Here is a 17,242-nt window from a genome sequence, read left to right as displayed (position 1 = left end):
TTGCATAGGAAGTCCACCAACGACGGATGACCTGATTATAAAGCCGCTGGTTCACGGTGGATGCAAGCCGCTTCCAACTGCAACTGGAGGTCTATGGGGGAGGCCTATGTCCAACAGTGGAAATTCTACGGCTGATATGATGATGACGATGACGGGTACTGTGATGAATCAGGCACGGTAAAGATGGGACAGCAATACTGGCTCGCAACTTGTTATCCTAGAGGTTGGTTGGAGATTCAGTTCGTCAGCGGGTTCACTGACCCTTGTCATTGCTCTGACCAGCTGTTCGCTGTCATCTGTGATTGTGCCAGTCAAGCTTAAGCGGGGTTTTCACTGCGGCCGGAGTGGGTTTCGAAATGACTCCGTTTCATTCGATACCGTAATTATATACAAACACTTTTCGTTGGTAGCTGTGGTAATAGCTAAATGCGAGTGGAAGGGGTGCTCTCCGCTCGCTGCAAAAACCCATCTTGATGCTTTCAAGCTTTCAAGCGAGCTTGCCTGGCCACAGGGATAATATATTTGCCTACAATTCAAAGATAGAGTTAATGCACCGTGTCAGCTAGATATTTCGCGGTTGTCTCCTTAATACGACCGAGGGAGAGGTGCGAAACGTCGTCTGCTGCGGTGGGGGTGCATATACGAGTACCTATGTATATTTAGGTTTTCGTACCTCAAAAGGAAAAACGGAATTTTTCAGGAACACACGTTCATAGATATCTAGAATTTTGTACGGAACGGAACTTTGGCCGGCTTTTTGAATTATATATCTACCTAAATGATTCCCTAATATAAATTCATCGCATACTTTAGGTAATATCCTGTGTAAGCTTCTTACGCACGCTTTTGCGCTCAACTTCGCACATAAATGTGATCATCTATCTATTCGTTTTATAGCATTTACCTTGAGTGGACTCTGTGGAAATAATTTGCGCAGTAAAATTAATAATTGGGCAGTTAACTCACCGCAATATTGACTACTATATTATTTACGGCCATACTTCGGTTAGTTTCAGTACCTAATATTATTTTTAATTAGTTGACTTAAAACTTGTCGATTATTTTTATGAGTTAACTCATAAAAGTGTCACATAAGAGTCATTCGTTAGCCGTTTGCTTCGAAGAGTAACAAAGTCTGTATCCTGTATCTATTGGGACATACTTACCTATACATTTCGTGTTTGCAATTTACAACTGCCACTGTCAAAGTGACGTTTCATTGTTTACATTTATTGCATCGTTTATTGCACGAAATTACAATACTTATAGGTTTTGTTAGTTAGTAGTTTCCGCTTGTGTATTGATTTAAAAATGAAGCATTTATTTATCGCAAAGGTCACATTTGTTTGTTTGTCAGAGTGCCAGCGCCGCGAAATATGTACGTAGGCGGAGAGTGATTCTAATTGTTGAGCTGCAGAAAAACTACCTACATTTTATAGCTGTATTTATGTACGGTCGAATAGGCTAATTGTTCTTGCACTAAGAAGATTGAGATAGGTGTTTCATTATTTACGTCGTTGAGATATGGCATGCCGGGGTATGGGTGATGCGATGTAGTATTTCTAGGAATGATTAAACCTTAGTCCTATTTTTTTGCGCCCATTGATTTTGAAAAGGAAAAAACATTTTGTATACCTACAAGCTCTTTTGCTGACTCGTACTTTTTGCACGCTTGTTGTGTCAGATATTGGTGCTGGCGCCTGTGCCATTAGTTTCCTTATCCTGAATTATATTTAATTAATTATTCAATATTGACTTGCCATCTAAAGAAGCTTGGTAAGCGGAAGCCCTCATGCGCCGATTAGGTACCAAAGGAAACCATTAATATAAATATATTAAGTAGTTAAGTTATGTAGAAAGAAGTGAATTTTAATGTAAAAATGATGAAAAGAAAAATGTAAATGTTTATTTTCTCCATAATCATTTGGGCTCCACAGAAAACCAGCGTTACTGCACATAATGTGCGGCAACACATGCTGAGTGGAGACCCTTTTTGGTATCCTGCCGTGTCACCAAGTAACATAGTTTTAGTGCTAGTTCTAGTCTTAGTTTTAGGTGGTACTTATGGAGCCAAAATAAACCTTTCTTTCTTTCTTTCTTTCATAATTGCAGGCACGCTGCCACGCTGTATGTTTTAAAAAGTAGCATGTGGCAGCAAGATTTTAATTAGGTAGTAGACTCTGATGAACTAAGAAACGAATGAAAACGAAACGAAGAACCTTTGAGAAACCTTGTTTTTTAAACATTTTTAAATTGTCAAGGATGAAAAATATGACTACCTACTTAATTGTAAAGAAACTATGGAATAGAAATCCCTGAACTTAAGAATAAGTCTATGAACAAATTACAACATATTTTTTTGCCATCGCCGTCACTAATTTGCAAGACAAAGTATTTATTGATGTAGTGTAGTTTCGGTCCATTAGGTGCTGATAGATTTAACATTCTTGGCAACTAAAATGAAACACATAAGTATACAAGTATATAGGTATTTTATCTCTGTTTGAATAGATAGACAAAGTTCTAAATGCGATTTTATAATGAAATCAAGTACTAAGATTGGGTCATTTGGATTATTCGTGGTAGTTCCTTTGGCTGTTCCTTCGACGGAACTATTGCGGTGTTTTTTTTCGAACTGGTTCCTTCAGAAGAGTTGAAGGAAAGACTGCGTTTATTTTTTCGCCTTTGTTCTTTTCGCAGTAGCACCTTTAGTTCTTGCTCCATATTCTCTGGTGAAAGAACTAATAATCAATTGTTCGTACTCATATATCATCATCATCAACCGGAAGATGTTCACAGTTAAACAAAGGATTATCCCTTAGAAAACGCCACAATAAATGATATCTCAACACTTACATCCACCGGTTACTCGCTACTCTCTTGATATCATCAGTCCACCTAACAGGAGGCCTACCAACGCCTCGCCGTCCAGTTCGGTGCGTGGCGCCACTCGAGAACCTTTCTCCACCAATGGTTATCTGTTCTTCGAGCAACGTGGCCCACACATTGCCATTTCAAGTTGCAAATTCTTTGAACTATATCAGTTACTTTACAACGTACAGTTCGTCTGCATCATATCAGCCGTAGGACGTCCACTGTTGAACATAGGCCTCCCCCATGTACTCCTAGTTTTTCATGAGGGCAGGAGGTTTCCATTCCAATGCTCGCCACGCTTGGTAAGCAGGTTGGCGAGTGCAGTTTTGGATGCACGGTTGCCCAGACGACGCTGCCCATCCGGCATTACGTACAGTACAGTTGATGATTATCCCTTCACTTACCTTACAGTACCCAGCATTATCTCCTTCCAGTATCATTCCACCGGCTATCAGTGGAAATCGACCTGACCCTGGCATGCTGCTGCGAGCTCAACACGGCGCTCAACGGCGGCTCGGCGGCTCCGCTCGTCACCGGCGTCGGCGTCGACATCCGCGCCGGGGACCTGTTCCCGGCGACCTTCCCTGACAAGGGGCCCGAGCTGCCTCTGAGGGGCGCCCGGACTATCACTGGAGGCCCGAACTCTTCACAGGCAAGCGTTAGTTTCTATGTAAAATAATACTACTATATAGGTAATAGTCCCTCAGAGTTTTTTTGTCTGATTGGAGACATGAGATCGAATAGGTTTAGGATAACTGACAGATTTTTACTGGGGCCCGAACTCAGTTTTTGTTTCTGTATAAAACTTAGAAGAACTACTTACTTGTAGGTTGTCGTTCTCAGGTCAGTATATTTTTTTGTCTAGTTGGAAACATCAGACTACTACGTTCAGGGCAAGGTCCTAAGCTGCCTCTTAGGGATGCCTGGACTACCACTAGAGACCGCGTATTTGACTAGGGCCCGTTTAATAACCCGAAGTGTCAGTTCATATCATAACTGCCCCTGGTGTGTCAGTAAAACATCGATGAGAGCAATCAGACCTTTACTATGTGGTTTGGTTATTTCAGCCGTGTTACTGTCATTTTATTTGTCATTTGAAGGTATTTAATAAATCTTAGGGCTGAAAGATGGTAGCGAATACGATAAAGTATTGTTGATAATAAATGTAAAAGCCAGAAATCATCCACTGTCGAAAAAAAGCCTCCCTTTTAGAACACCACCATGAACAAACTTGCCACCTGCATTAACTAGTTATCCGCAACTATCGCGATGTTGTCGGTCCATTTTAGTGGCGGGCTTTCAACGCTGAATACCTTCCCGTTCTTGATCGCCTCTCGAGAACCTTTCGTCCCCAACGGTCCTTCAAGCCTAAAGACAACTCTGTATTTCCAGGTCCTAGATATCTACGATAACACAGTAGGAATGCTGCGTATCGGTCCTTTTAACTACGACCCATTGCGAGGCGTAGATCTCTGGCTGGAGCAGTCTGATGACTTCATACTGCAGCATCTCAGCACCACGCCGGCGGTCGAACCGCCGCACTTTGTGCATCATGTAAGTATAGTCTGAAATTGAAAGAAAGAAAGAAAGAAATTAATCATTTATTGCCACAAAATAAAAAAATGAAAATCAGTAATCAATTTTTTTTGTGGCAAAAGGAGCGGACGCAGCATTTGCTGCGAGTGCAAGCGTAAGCCTGCATTGCGCAGCGCTGATTTACAGTCCTCCCCCCTCCTCGCACTCAGTACAGCTTTAGCAAATAGCGGGTAGACTTAATTAATTAACTGCACCAGCTTTAAAGCGAGTTGTATCGACTACTAACAGTTCGCACGAGATAGCGCTAAAAAAAATCTTCTCAGACGTAGTCGTAAGCAATTGAAGCAACTAGCTAGTTATTAAACAAATAAGTTTGCCGAACGATAATCCCTGTATTATGTTTTTTTTTCATGACATTTTTTTCTTTAATATTATACTGTAGTTTTTATTTGTAATTATTTAGTATGAAAAAAGTACTTTCTGACAAGTTTCTTGCGGCGCATTCTTTTTGGCAATGATGGTATTTCCGAAAGCGCTGGTAGTTTAAAAAAATGACCTGTCAAAGTGCCCATTGCGGCCTATTTACAGAATAAATCATTTGAATTTTGAAACTAAATTCGTCTTTTTCCAGATCCGTTCTACGCTAAAGTTTATCCAGCAACACCCGTTCCCAGCGGTAACGGTGTTCCCCGAGAACCGACCGCACTACTACCGGCGCGACGAACAAAGCGGATGTTGGACTCCTGTACGATTCTAAGCCTTCACAACGTTATTACAGTGCCAGAAATACTTCTGTCTGACACGCGGGTGCTCACGATCGCAATCACCATCTCATTCTGCCCTCATCGTACACCGTGTGACAGAAAGAAGTACAGAAAACACAGACCTTATATCGAGATAGACGAAAAGAACGCTTCAAACTGTATGAGAACCTAGCGTGTCAAATTTTTCGTACCCACGATGATCTCACGAGTGAGATTTAGTGATGGGAAATCAAGACCGCACGGTACCGATTCAAAGGTGCGCGGAACCGATTCAAAGGCGTGCCGCGTTTTCAAAGCGTATCGCGCATTTAGGTCGGACAAAACTTTGACCATGGATCAAACTTTTTACACGCAAGGTAGGTAAACTCTTACGGTCTATCTCGATATAAGGTCTGTGGCTGAAAACGATTGATTCTAAGTGCGTTACACAATAAGCCCTCAGAGGCCGTATTGCCTAACGTTTCTGATGCTCGCGATCGCAATAAATAACAGTTTTGTAAGCGAAATCTGTCATTTGACAAAATTTTCCCATTGAAGTAAAAAAAATATCCATATAATCGCAAGCTAAAAAATCTCTACACTGGAGATTGCTGATATGCTGGCCCTGAAAGCCCATCGTCAGACGTGCGGAATATCGCAATCGCATACACCACTTTATAAAGTTTGAAGGAAAGATCTAGTTGATATAAGATGGCGTTAGCCCTTTTAGGCCTGATCGAATGTGTTTTACAACTCCCTTGTATACCATAAGAGAAATCTTCCCAGTTGGGTTTTATGTCTGATGGAAAAGCTTTCATATCTATAACGTCTCGTTTTAAAACCCGGGCGAGGTACTTCTTTTATCATTCGAGACTATTGTTATGGTTGTTTAGTCTCGCGTTAAACACTCTACTTTTCACTTTGAATGCGAGGAAAAAATACAATGTTCTGTTCAAAATTACAATATACTTTTTAAAAACGTACGCTCGACTAATGTACAGGCCATCTGTTTAAAATCGCGCGGTTTTTTCTTTTCTTTTATTGTTTATGAAGTGACGCTTTAAATGCTTGCATATTTAGCCAACAGTTTCAAAATTGAAAACTATTTTAAAACTAATTTGGACTATGCATAATAAAATTAAATAATCCTTAATATAATTAATAGATTCATATTCGTAATCATTAATTGTGTTTCACGAAATTAAATCGTGGTTTTTTTTTAAATATTTTTGCACAGTTGTCATTTTGAGGTTATTCCACGCCCTAAAAGTCCTCCATTCACAAACACCGTGTTGGCTGTTTAGGGGTTTCCAACGTAAATTAAAAAAAACTTTAATCCCTAGATAATAAAAAGGAGTTTTAGTCCCGATATGCAGAGACTAAAGTAACATTTTATGAGCATGAGAAGTGAAAAATAAGTAATAAAAAAATTAGCTACAGTTGTTTCAAGCCAGTGTCAAAATTAACAAAAAAACTTTCGCATTATACGAGTATGTTACAATTTATGTTCTTAGTCGAACACTCTTGGCAGAGTGGTTATGTGGTCGTGAAATGTCTGATAGGTGGGTAACCGGCCTTTGCGAGAATTTCTCTCTGAATTCCGCATTGTTGCATTTCGTTAAAGAAATCTTCAAAGATGATTTGGTGAGGTCTATCCATATTTTGGGTGATCGGACATGATAACGTTCATTTATTGTGTTATGATTATGAAGATTTTTTTTTAATCTTTTTGTATTTTTTATTTAAATTCCAAATTTTTATTACTTTTACGGTCATCCGGTTTTGATCATGCATTACTTAAAAACTGAGTTCTGTACCATATTAGAAATTTGCTATGACTTTGTGGATATTTATTTTTGACAATTCGTACTAAAAGAAAGTTCCAACCTTAATATGCACCTACTTACATAAATGTTATTGTGATAAATGAACTATTAGTACATAATAAAAAATATTGTACCTATGACATACTTAAATCGTCGAATAAAGTCCAGTGGATGTTGTTTTTGCAGAAAAGAATGTTAAAAAAAATTGCAACAACTTGACATAAAACTGATTTATTTTAGTAGTATATGTGAAACTTCACTTATGTCAAATTGTAGCACTTTTTTGTAACATGTGTGATATAGAATTCTGAAATTTAGGGTATGCATTTAAATACATATATTCCTGTTTCTTTTAATAATTAAACGAAACCAGAAAAATTGATATAGTCACAGCAGCTATGAAATATCATTACATTTTTTTTTCTATTTAAAAAGCTCAAAAAAACCGAGGAAAAGTCAGGACTATGATCTGTATGACCTGTAATCCCTTTACCTTTGCCATTAAGTACGAGGCTGGCTCTAGACTTGGGGCCTGTTTCACCACTTGTCGACTAACTTTAAGTGTCAGATAAAAATAATGCGGTCTTTGTTTATTAGGACAAAACAAACAGAGACGGCATCATTGATATCCGTCACTTAAAGTTAGTCGGCAAGTGGTGAAACAGGCCCTTACAGTAACTTTGCACAATATTCTTACAGTGCAATGAAAAAAAGTGCAATAAAACAAATTCATTGCACAAATTTGTGCAACTTTATCAATAATAACCTTAAATAGTCAACATTACGTTACTCGTAATATTGTGCAATAAACGATCGTTTAGGGCCGGTCAAAAATAAGAACGAAAATGTGGAGAGTAGGTTAGAATGGTATGGTTGACATTTAAAGTGTACACGTGGGTATCGTCGAACCCAGAGCGGTAGTTCCAGTAAAAATATTTTGTTGTGTGTAGGTAAATAATTTGACACGAATGCATTGTTAATTATTATCTTGTATATTTTGGCTCACCATGATTTTGTATGTACCTTCCAACTACATAATAATAATATATTATGTTAATTTAGTACATCACAACTGTCACAAATATAATGTGACAAACTATAAATATAGTTACATTGATTTTCCGCATAATAGTACTGTAAGTTATGCCAACCTAGCACATGGAAATTGCCAGTAATTTCATTTATTTAAGTACACGAGATATGTTTCTTGTAAATAATTTTAATGAACAAGTAGTTGTAATTTATCTAGTTATTGACGTTAATAGTTATTGTTTTGCGAATTATAATGAATATATTGAAAGTTCAAAAGTTGTACGCGTTTTTTTTTAATTTGTAAGTAAAACTTCCGGTTAGCTTCTTACAATAGGGTTCTGTACCACATAGATAACGTAAATTAAAGAATTTCGAATATGGTGCAAACTGAGGGTAAAATAAATAGATAAAAGATATGAAAAGGCTTTCGGTTGCGAAAGTATCACTTCACAACCTTGTGTTTCCTCACAATGTTTTCCTAAATAACAAAAAAGTTTTTTTTCAACGTGTTTTAAAAAGGCATCGTCCCCCCACCCTTTATCTCCGACTGAGAACACCTAGAGGCTAGAGGCGTAAAGTAAAATGAAATAAAACACAGAAAAACCTAGTTCTTAGGGTCGGGTCGGGAACGGTGACTCGGTCGGGTACACCGACTCGCGCTGAATATAAATTATAGTTTTAATTAAATATTACATAGTCGAGCCACTGTGTACTGTTAGTCTCTCTGTGTACCACGGGTCAAGTCACCGTACCCCAGTACCGGTACACAGTGGCTCAATACCCTTCCTTTAAAAAAAAAAACATTGTCTGACTACTTTATTATTATATTGATCGAAAAACTGAGAATGCAGGGTATAAATTAAATAACTAAAGTATGCACAACATTTACGTCATAATTTGATTGTCCGAAAAAGTCCTAGTCACTGTTCCCGACCCGACCCTATAGGTACTGTGGGGACTGTAACTAGGTAAGAGCTTAGGTACTGGGGATCAACGCGCGTGACTTTAAACTCAGTTCAAAATAAACAACTTCTTCAATCATTTGGATTTATTTCAGAACTTAAAAATACATTTACATAGCATAGCACCAGCCGCTTAGGCTATCGGGAGCAATCTGCGCTCCGGCATGTATACCGCTGTCAAACTGTTTTAAAGTTATATTCTAGAAACACAATTTAAAAATACCTATCAGTTTATACAAAACTAGATTAAACTAACCTGCCAGGTGGTCAGTTTTACCACCTGCCAGCGGTATACAGCCTAGTTCCTACATATCCCTCCTTCCTCACAGAGGTGGGGACCTACTCTACGGCCCTACCTAACGGGGACATTACAGACAGAAAAGGGTCTTTGCTAAAGACTAGTCACATCCTTTTCATGAAACTCTAGTCTATGTTATTACAATCATAAATAGGTTTATATATTTCAAAATTTTCAAATCAAGGATGGGACTTCGCCGCCCAAAAACCCCGAAACAAAAAAGGTACGGCGCCTTTTCAGTAAAAAGCCTAGCTACTAAAGACGCGTGACATTGCCTGTGCAACCCGGCACGTCATTCTTGCTTCATGCCCATCATCCTTCATCAGGTGATGAAGGTTCCTCAGCACCCCCTAGCGGAGTTGCCGTTCCACAACGACAGCAATAGCCGCTGGGTTTCCATCTTTTTATTATTTCACAGCCATGGATCCAAGTGTGGACCCCTGGGCAAGCTTCATCGGCGATCCCAGTTGGCTGTGTGAACTTCTGTTGCTTGAAAACTATTGAAAGGCACAGAAAATCAATCATTAAATACACCATCAATTAACACCACATATTTCTGGGCATATTGAACACATGAAGGTATGAAGTACTCCCACATGCTGAGATAGACTAAAACTACTCATTCTTTATATATAGAAATTCACATCATATATGATTACAGTTCACATTGGGAGATGTATGAACAGGCAATCTCATATTCGTGAAGTTGAATATGTAAACAATTATACTAAGTTCACTATGTAAATAAAAGTTATCTGTTTGGTTTTCCAGCGATGTCGTCAGACATCAGTTTTGACAAGAGCAGCTGGGAGCTGCCATCAGTTTTCATCAGCCACTGCATGGCTGCTGCAGATTGCCATCTCATTTCTGCATTTACTTAATTGATCTCCCAATATGAAAACACACAAAAAAAAAACATATATTAGTCACATAATAATATTACAACACGCATTAAATTAGTCATATAAATTCATTATATCATTAATTTCCTACCTACTCAAAAAACTTTTAATTCAATTACCTATAATTATAAAATTAAATCGCAAAAAATAAATTTACAATGTTTACATTTGAATGACATTGTCAATCATTGGTCGTGTCCAAAGAGTATATAATCACTACGTTTTAAGAGTCGGAACTCTCATACAAAAACAATACCACGATTGTAGTATGAATTCAGTGTCTTTTTGGTGCCAATATCAAGAAACGAACTGCACAGACTAAACAGGGCCGAAAAAGTCACATTGACAAGTAGTGTTGTTAGGAACAGTCGATATTATCGATATTGTAACAGCATAGTGTTGTGCTTTTTTATCGATATATTGTCAAAAAACGGCACGTAGTGGTGCGCTTTTTATTAATTAAATGATCGAATTAAAGAAAAAAAAAGGTGTTTTTCTTAATAATAATTTATTTTCATGTCATGGATCTGTTTTTCTTTACATAGGTAAATACAGTTTCACGTTACACAAGTATTGTATTGTAGTATTGTATTGTATTGTCCGTTTTGCACTGCACAGCACTTGTGGAAGGCTGTGCATGTAAATATTCCACACTGGGCAACTCCAAAGCTGAACCTGAAACAAAGTTAAATTTAGCCAGTAGCTTACACTAACTAATGCAAGATAAAATAAAATTGGTACGCACAATCCAATTTTTGTCATATTGCAGGTCAATGACCTATGTTTACCTAGACAACTTTCTTGCAATTTCTTGCCTTATTGTCAAATATGTCTTTACTTGTCAAATGAATTAAATGAAATGAAGGTGATCTTGGAGTTAGTTGACAATACATAATTTTCTATACCTCTGATAAACAATCTACTTGCCATGCCAAATGTAATGAAATTAATTCTGTAGTTTTTACCCGATTCTGGTGAAGCCCAAAAGGAGGATTATATTTTGACCTGTATGTATGCATATCCATTTCTATCTCCTCTAACTACTAAGCAGCTCAACCTATTTTTAACCCCTAACGCAAAAAGAGGAGTGTTATTACATGAAGTGTACCATAAACACAGACAATACAGAAAAAATGATCAAGTGCGAGTTGGACTCGTACATGAAAGGTTCCGTAAACAGTTCAATAAAAGTTTTTCTGAAAATTCTTCTAATATAAGTATTTTTTTTGCTGACTGTACTATATACCCCTGGTTACCAAAGTACTCGTCAAGACGACAAACGAGTCCAAACTCGATGCAGTTGTGTTGTTTATCACAGTGTTCCTATGGTCACCCGCTAGCTTTATCATCAGATCAACTCTAAAATTCTAAATTATGCTATAAGGTATAGATTTTATCAGTGATAGCTTACCTGTTGTATTGTCAGTTTTACACTGCGCACCACTTGTAGAAGGCTGTGCATGTAAATATTCCACACTGGGCAACTCCAAAGCTGAACCTGAAACAAAGTTTAATTTAGCCAGAAGCTTCCACTAACTTATACAGGTGAAATATAATTAGTGTGTATAGCCAATTTTTCTGTCTATTACTAATGCTCTGACCGGCAACTATACTATACACTCAAAATACCTAGCATTATTATTGATGACGAAGCAAATTAATTTATAACATATATTGTATGTAAAAAAAATATGTGCATGTGTATTGATGGTATTTATTAGGGTTATGGTTTATGGGGGCGACTGAAAAACAGCGCCTGTTAGCCAAGGGACTTTGTTCTGCAAGGTGCAGGCATAAGCTGAGTCGCTTTCCCTTTTGATAGTTTGATTGTACTTATAATTTGTTATATACCTATGTAGAATTTGTAAACAAACTATTAAATCAATATCTTTTATTATTTATTATTATTATTATAAGATGCAGTAAGTCAAGTTGCAATAGAGATAAATTGAAAATAAAATAAAGTGTTTACCTTGGCTGTTCTTGCCATCTTTAGGGAAACCCTTCAAGAATTTCTTCAGAAAGAGGTGGCATGGGAAGTCCCAATTTTGGTATGGCTTTCTTCTTCAGCCGGGTTTTCGATTTTGTGAAATCTCGTTGCCAACTACTTTCACCCACTGCTTACGACTGAAATAAAATTTAATTGTCGTGATACTATATAATACGAATTGACGTCGGCCAGCCAAATATAACCTCAACACCTATTATCAGATTTATCAGTAACTTTTCTTACACATGTTCACTTAGAGGAAATCTAGCAAAGTACATTTTGTTTTCACAATGTTTTTCTTGAATACCACAAATTTCGCATCTCCTCATGTTGAATGTGTATCAATTAAACATTTATATGTTGGTTTTTATGAAAACTCTTTATTCATTTCAGTTTTGTACAATTACAGTTCTGCTCGATCACAGACCCACACACACAGTCCTTGCTCCCTCTCTCTGACGTCACCTTTCTACGTTCCGAATCAAGCATCTAACATTTATGATACATCTTTCCCTTTTACAGAGAAGTCTCATAATCCTGTAAATAAGACGGAGGTTTAATCACTCTCTTTGGCCTTGCTTCACAGTTATCCAAGGAATTAGTATTTGTATTTGAAATATTACAGTCAGGGTAATCAAACTCTAAAGGAATCACACTTTTTCGAGGCTGACTCTCGTTTGAAGCAAAAGATGGTTTTAATTGTGACGAGTTTCGTCTTAAAACATTACCATTTTTATCTTGAATAATATATGACCTTGGAGTACAGTGAAAGTTTACAATCTTAGCTGGTACCCATAAATTATCTTTTAAGTATACTACTTCTTGCCCTGTCTCAAAATTGTATGTATATTCTTTTGCAGATTTATCATAATTAGTCTTGTTTATGGCATTTCTCCTGTCTTGAAAATCATTAAACCCTGTTACTACCTTTGGTTTAAGCAGCTCATTATGCATAGGCAAGATGGACCTAGTCAATCTACTAATCAATAATTGACATGGACTGTATGTAGAATCTAATACTGGGCTGTTCCTGTATTCTAATAGCATTAACTCTAGGTCAGATTTCTCTTCTTTACATTTTTTCAACATATTTTTTGCAATGCCAACATAGCGTTCAATAAATCCATTAGATTTTGGATATAATGGACTGGATGTAACAATAGAAAATCCATATTCACTGGCAAATCTATGGAACTCACTGGAATTAAATGGCATGTTATCTGCTCTAACAATTTTGGGTATTCCATGAGTAGAAAACAGTACTTTTAATATTTTAATAACAGTATCAGCTGTCATTGAGGCAACTTTTATCAAATCAAACCATTTGGAATAATAATCTGCGACAATCAAGTAATTATTGTTTGAGTAGTTAAGAAAATCACAACCAATTTTTTCATATGGTAGCTTTACAGTTTCATCAATTATCATGTGTTCTTTGGCTTTCTTTACACTATACTTCTCACATAGGCGACATTTACTAATTAATGATATAATATCAGTTTTCAAATTTGGCCAATAAAATAATGATTTTGCCCTGCCATATGTTTTAGTCACCCCAAAATGAGACGAATGTACTTTTATTAGGACCTTTTTTCGCAAACTTAAAGGAACAATAATCCTGTGATTTAAATATATTAAATTATTTTCACTCATAATATCATTTTTCAATTTCCAATAAGGTTTTACATGATCTTCAACTTTGTCAATATTTGTTGGCCATCCACTGTTACAAAACTTCAATATTTCTTTTAAAGTCGCATCGTCAATAGTTGCTTGCCTAATCTCAGAAAGAAAATGATCGCTAATATTAACTGTATGAACTACTTGATCTAATGTTTTTTCAAAAGTCTCACAATCAGCTTTAGAAGATGCTCTACTTATTGCATCTGCTATTAACATCAAAGAACCCTTTACATATTGTACATCAATGTCATAAATGTTAAGCTTTATTCTTATCTTTCGTAGCCTTTGAGAACCAATACAGTAAATTTCCTTCTTCATTAAAGCCACTAAAGGCTGATGATCTGTCTGTACAACAGTGTGTCTACCATATATATAATAATGGAATTTTCTACATGCAAATAATATAGCTAAGAATTCCTTGTCTATTTGCCCATATTCACACTCAGATTTACTCAAACTTTTTGATGCAAACGCCACAGGTTGTTTGTTTTGCAACAATACACAACCAATAGCATTTTTTGAGCTGTCAGTTTGAATAGTTAATGTTTGCTTAGGATCAAAATTTCTTAATACTGGAGGACTAGTTAAAACTTCTTTTATCTTATTAACACAATTTTCTTGACTTAAACCCCACTCAAAAATTACATTTTTCTTTAAAAGCTCTCTCAATGGAGCTATCAACTCGGATAAATTTGGTATAAAGTCCCGCAAATAATTTATCATTCCAATAAAACGCTGAAGACTTTGTTTATCATTAGGTGAGTCATACTCCATTATAGCTTTTATTTTATTTTTATCTGGCATTAAGCATCCATTAACTATATCATGACCAAAATATTTAACTGTTTCAGGAAGGTATTGAAATTTCTTTAAATTAAACTTTACATTTAACTCTCTGGCTCTGGATAGGACTCTTTTCAAAGCTATATCATGTTCCTGTTTTGTATTTCCATAAATCAAAAAATCATCAATGTAAATGAATATGTTTTCAATATCTTTAAAACAGTTGACACAATTTTCTTGGAAAATTTCTGCTGATATATCTAGCCCAAAGGGTAAAACATTGAAGTGATATAATCCAAACACAGAAGAGAATGTACATAACTTTTTGCTACTTTCAGACAGACCTATTTGCCAAAAGGATTCTTTTAAGTCGAGAACTGAAAAATATTTTGCATTACAAATCTTTGCTTTCAGGTCATTAATAGTAGGTATTTCATAATACTTTTTTAATATACATTTATTTAAGTCACGGGGATCTAGACACACACGAATAGAGTTTTCATCCTTTTCAACAACAACAATTCTATTTATCCATTCAGTAGCATCGTCAGCTTTAGAAATAATACCTTTGTCACATAAACGATCTAACTCTACCTTAAGCTTTTCTTTCAACATAAGTGGCACTCGATGAGGAGGTTTTGAGACAGGAACAGAGCCTTCTTTCAACAATATCTGACAGTTATTCGGAAATCTACCAGTCCCATTGAACACATCTTGATATTCACTTATAATTCTTTGTTTATCAATATCATCTGGAACAATTTCATTTAGTACATCAACCTTGTTAATGAACTTTCTCTCAATCAAGTTAAGAATAAGACAAGCATCTTTGCCAAGGGTTGGTTGAAACTGTGAGTCGGTAACAATGAATTCAATATAATAAGATTTATCTTTTAATCTGACTTCCAACAGTACACTACCAAAAACTTTAATGTGTGTATTATTATAAGCCTGTAGTCTCACTTTACTATCCTCTAACTTCAACTTCCTACTTTGTTTCAAAGCTTGAAAGATACTAAATGGAATTAAGTTGACATCAGAACCTGTATCTAATTTAAATCGGCAATTCTTAGTATTTTCTAGCAATAACATTTGCGTCCATTCTACAGAACATACCTTATTAATACTACCACAGTAGAACTCCTCATCACTATTTGTATTATGTTCTTCATTCTGGCATATTGTTTTAACAAATTTACTGCGACACACTGAAGCAAAATGGTTCATCTTTTTACATTTGGTGCATTCCTTTCCTCGAGCAGGACATAACTGTAAGTTTTGTTCATGTTGCTGTCCACACCACCCACATCTAATCAACCTTGGTGATTTACCTTTCAGCACTTTGCCTACTTCAATAGGTTTAGAACTTGTCCCCTGGACCTCTTCAGCATGTTTACGACCGATTTCCGCCAATCTAAACTTCGAAATTACAGCATCTAGTTCAGAATTTCCTTCCACTATTAATTTCTTTTGAGTGTCCATATCCGATGTTCCTAACACTAATCTGTCTCTTATGGCTTCGTCTTCACTCTTGAACTCGCATTCTTTCACAAGCTTTCTTAAGTCCGTTAAAAAACAATCGAACGGTTCATCTGCACCTTGTTGCCGCTGATAAAACATGAACCTCGTGTACAGGATGTTCTTTTTAGGGTTGCAATATTCTTGAAAGCGTTTTATAACCTGCTCGTACTTTAAATCTTTCTTTTCTAATCTGAAGCTATTGTACACTTTAACTCCATCTTCACCAATGATATTTAACAAAATAGCAATTCGCCGTTCATCATCTGCTTTATCTAATCCTGAGGCAATCAAATAAATCGACAACGCCTGTTCAAATTGGCTCCAATTTTCTGACAAGTTCCCACCTGTTATACACAATTTGTCTGGCAAATTAAATGTAGTCATCTTAAATTTGTTCGTTTCTCGACTGCGCCATGTATCAATTAAACATTTATATGTTGGTTTTTATGAAAACTCTTTATTCATTTCAGTTTTGTACAATTACAGTTCTGCTCGATCACAGACCCACACACACAGTCCTTGCTCCCTCTCTCTGACGTCACCTTTCTACGTTCCGAATCAAGCATCTAACATTTATGATACAGAATGGTTTCTTTAGTAAAGGACAGCCGTGAAAATAACGGTAAAAACTAGAGTCCTGTCTCGAATAAATGCACTTTAGTGAAAGAAAAGTTAATGCGGAGGAGAAATAATCTCAAACTCAACGCTATTAACAAAACAAAACACCAAAATACACGAAAATTCAAACAGTAAACACAAAATCTCGCGAAGGCGTCCGTTCCCACGCAGCAGATGAAGGTTTGTGGGCTGCCATATAAAATTGAAAAATAGAACTACATTTTTTTCATTTACCTAAATAAAAAAGGATATCCAGTCAGAATTATTTTTATATTGTATTATTTATCTTAGTAATATTTTTTTCCGCTTATTTTTTTTTCACAGCTTAAAATGTGAAGAATTGCAAATATTATAATTTAAGTGAAATCTTCTAAACACAGATCATTTCATAAATATGGCAACCAATAAGTTATTTTGGAGAGGTTGGTACAAAAAAGTCACTAGCTCCATACATTAGATTTTTTGTATGGAGTT

General features: G+C 36.3%; 3 protein-coding genes across 3 annotated transcripts in view; 2 read left to right on the top strand and 1 right to left on the bottom strand.

The window, feature by feature from the left end:
* Positions 1–17,242, top strand: part of PlexA (plexin A) — a 457,831-nt gene that overhangs the window by 109,666 nt on the left and 330,923 nt on the right. The window lies entirely within an intron of this gene.
* LOC141429861 (protein N-terminal asparagine amidohydrolase-like) lies at positions 3,161–5,403 on the top strand. Its single transcript, XM_074090421.1, has 4 exons — positions 3,161–3,176; positions 3,309–3,526; positions 4,267–4,428; positions 5,042–5,403. The coding sequence occupies exons 1-4, from the start codon at positions 3,161–3,163 to the stop codon at positions 5,165–5,167; spliced, it is 522 nt and encodes a 173-aa protein (XP_073946522.1). The 3' UTR covers positions 5,168–5,403.
* Positions 12,505–16,727, bottom strand: LOC141429793 (uncharacterized). The gene is made up of 2 exons (XM_074090333.1): positions 15,746–16,727; positions 12,505–15,381 (listed from the first exon to the last, which is right to left on the bottom strand). Exons 1-2 carry the CDS (start codon positions 16,532–16,534, stop codon positions 15,355–15,357), a joined length of 816 nt encoding a protein of 271 aa, XP_073946434.1. The 5' UTR covers positions 16,535–16,727; the 3' UTR covers positions 12,505–15,354.

Source organism: Choristoneura fumiferana, chromosome 7 (genome assembly GCF_025370935.1).
Source record: "Choristoneura fumiferana chromosome 7, NRCan_CFum_1, whole genome shotgun sequence".
In the NCBI taxonomy this organism is placed as follows: domain Eukaryota; kingdom Metazoa; phylum Arthropoda; class Insecta; order Lepidoptera; family Tortricidae; genus Choristoneura; species Choristoneura fumiferana.
This window is presented reverse-complemented; position numbering and strand designations above follow the sequence as displayed.

Coding starts and splice junctions, on each gene's coding strand:
- LOC141429861 (XM_074090421.1), top strand. Junction 3,527..4,266: donor GAGGCCCGAACTCTTCACAG/GCAAGCGTTAGT, acceptor CTGTATTTCCAG/GTCCTAGATATCTACGATAA. Junction 4,429..5,041: donor CGCCGCACTTTGTGCATCAT/GTAAGTATAGTC, acceptor GTCTTTTTCCAG/ATCCGTTCTACGCTAAAGTT.
- LOC141429793 (XM_074090333.1), bottom strand. CDS start 16,534: ATGACTACATTTAATTTGCCAGACAAATTGTGTATAACAGGTGGGAAC. Junction 15,382..15,745: donor ACTGTGGTAGTATTAATAAG/GTATGTTCTGTA, acceptor AAATTGTTCCAG/ATGATATTGATAAACAAAGA.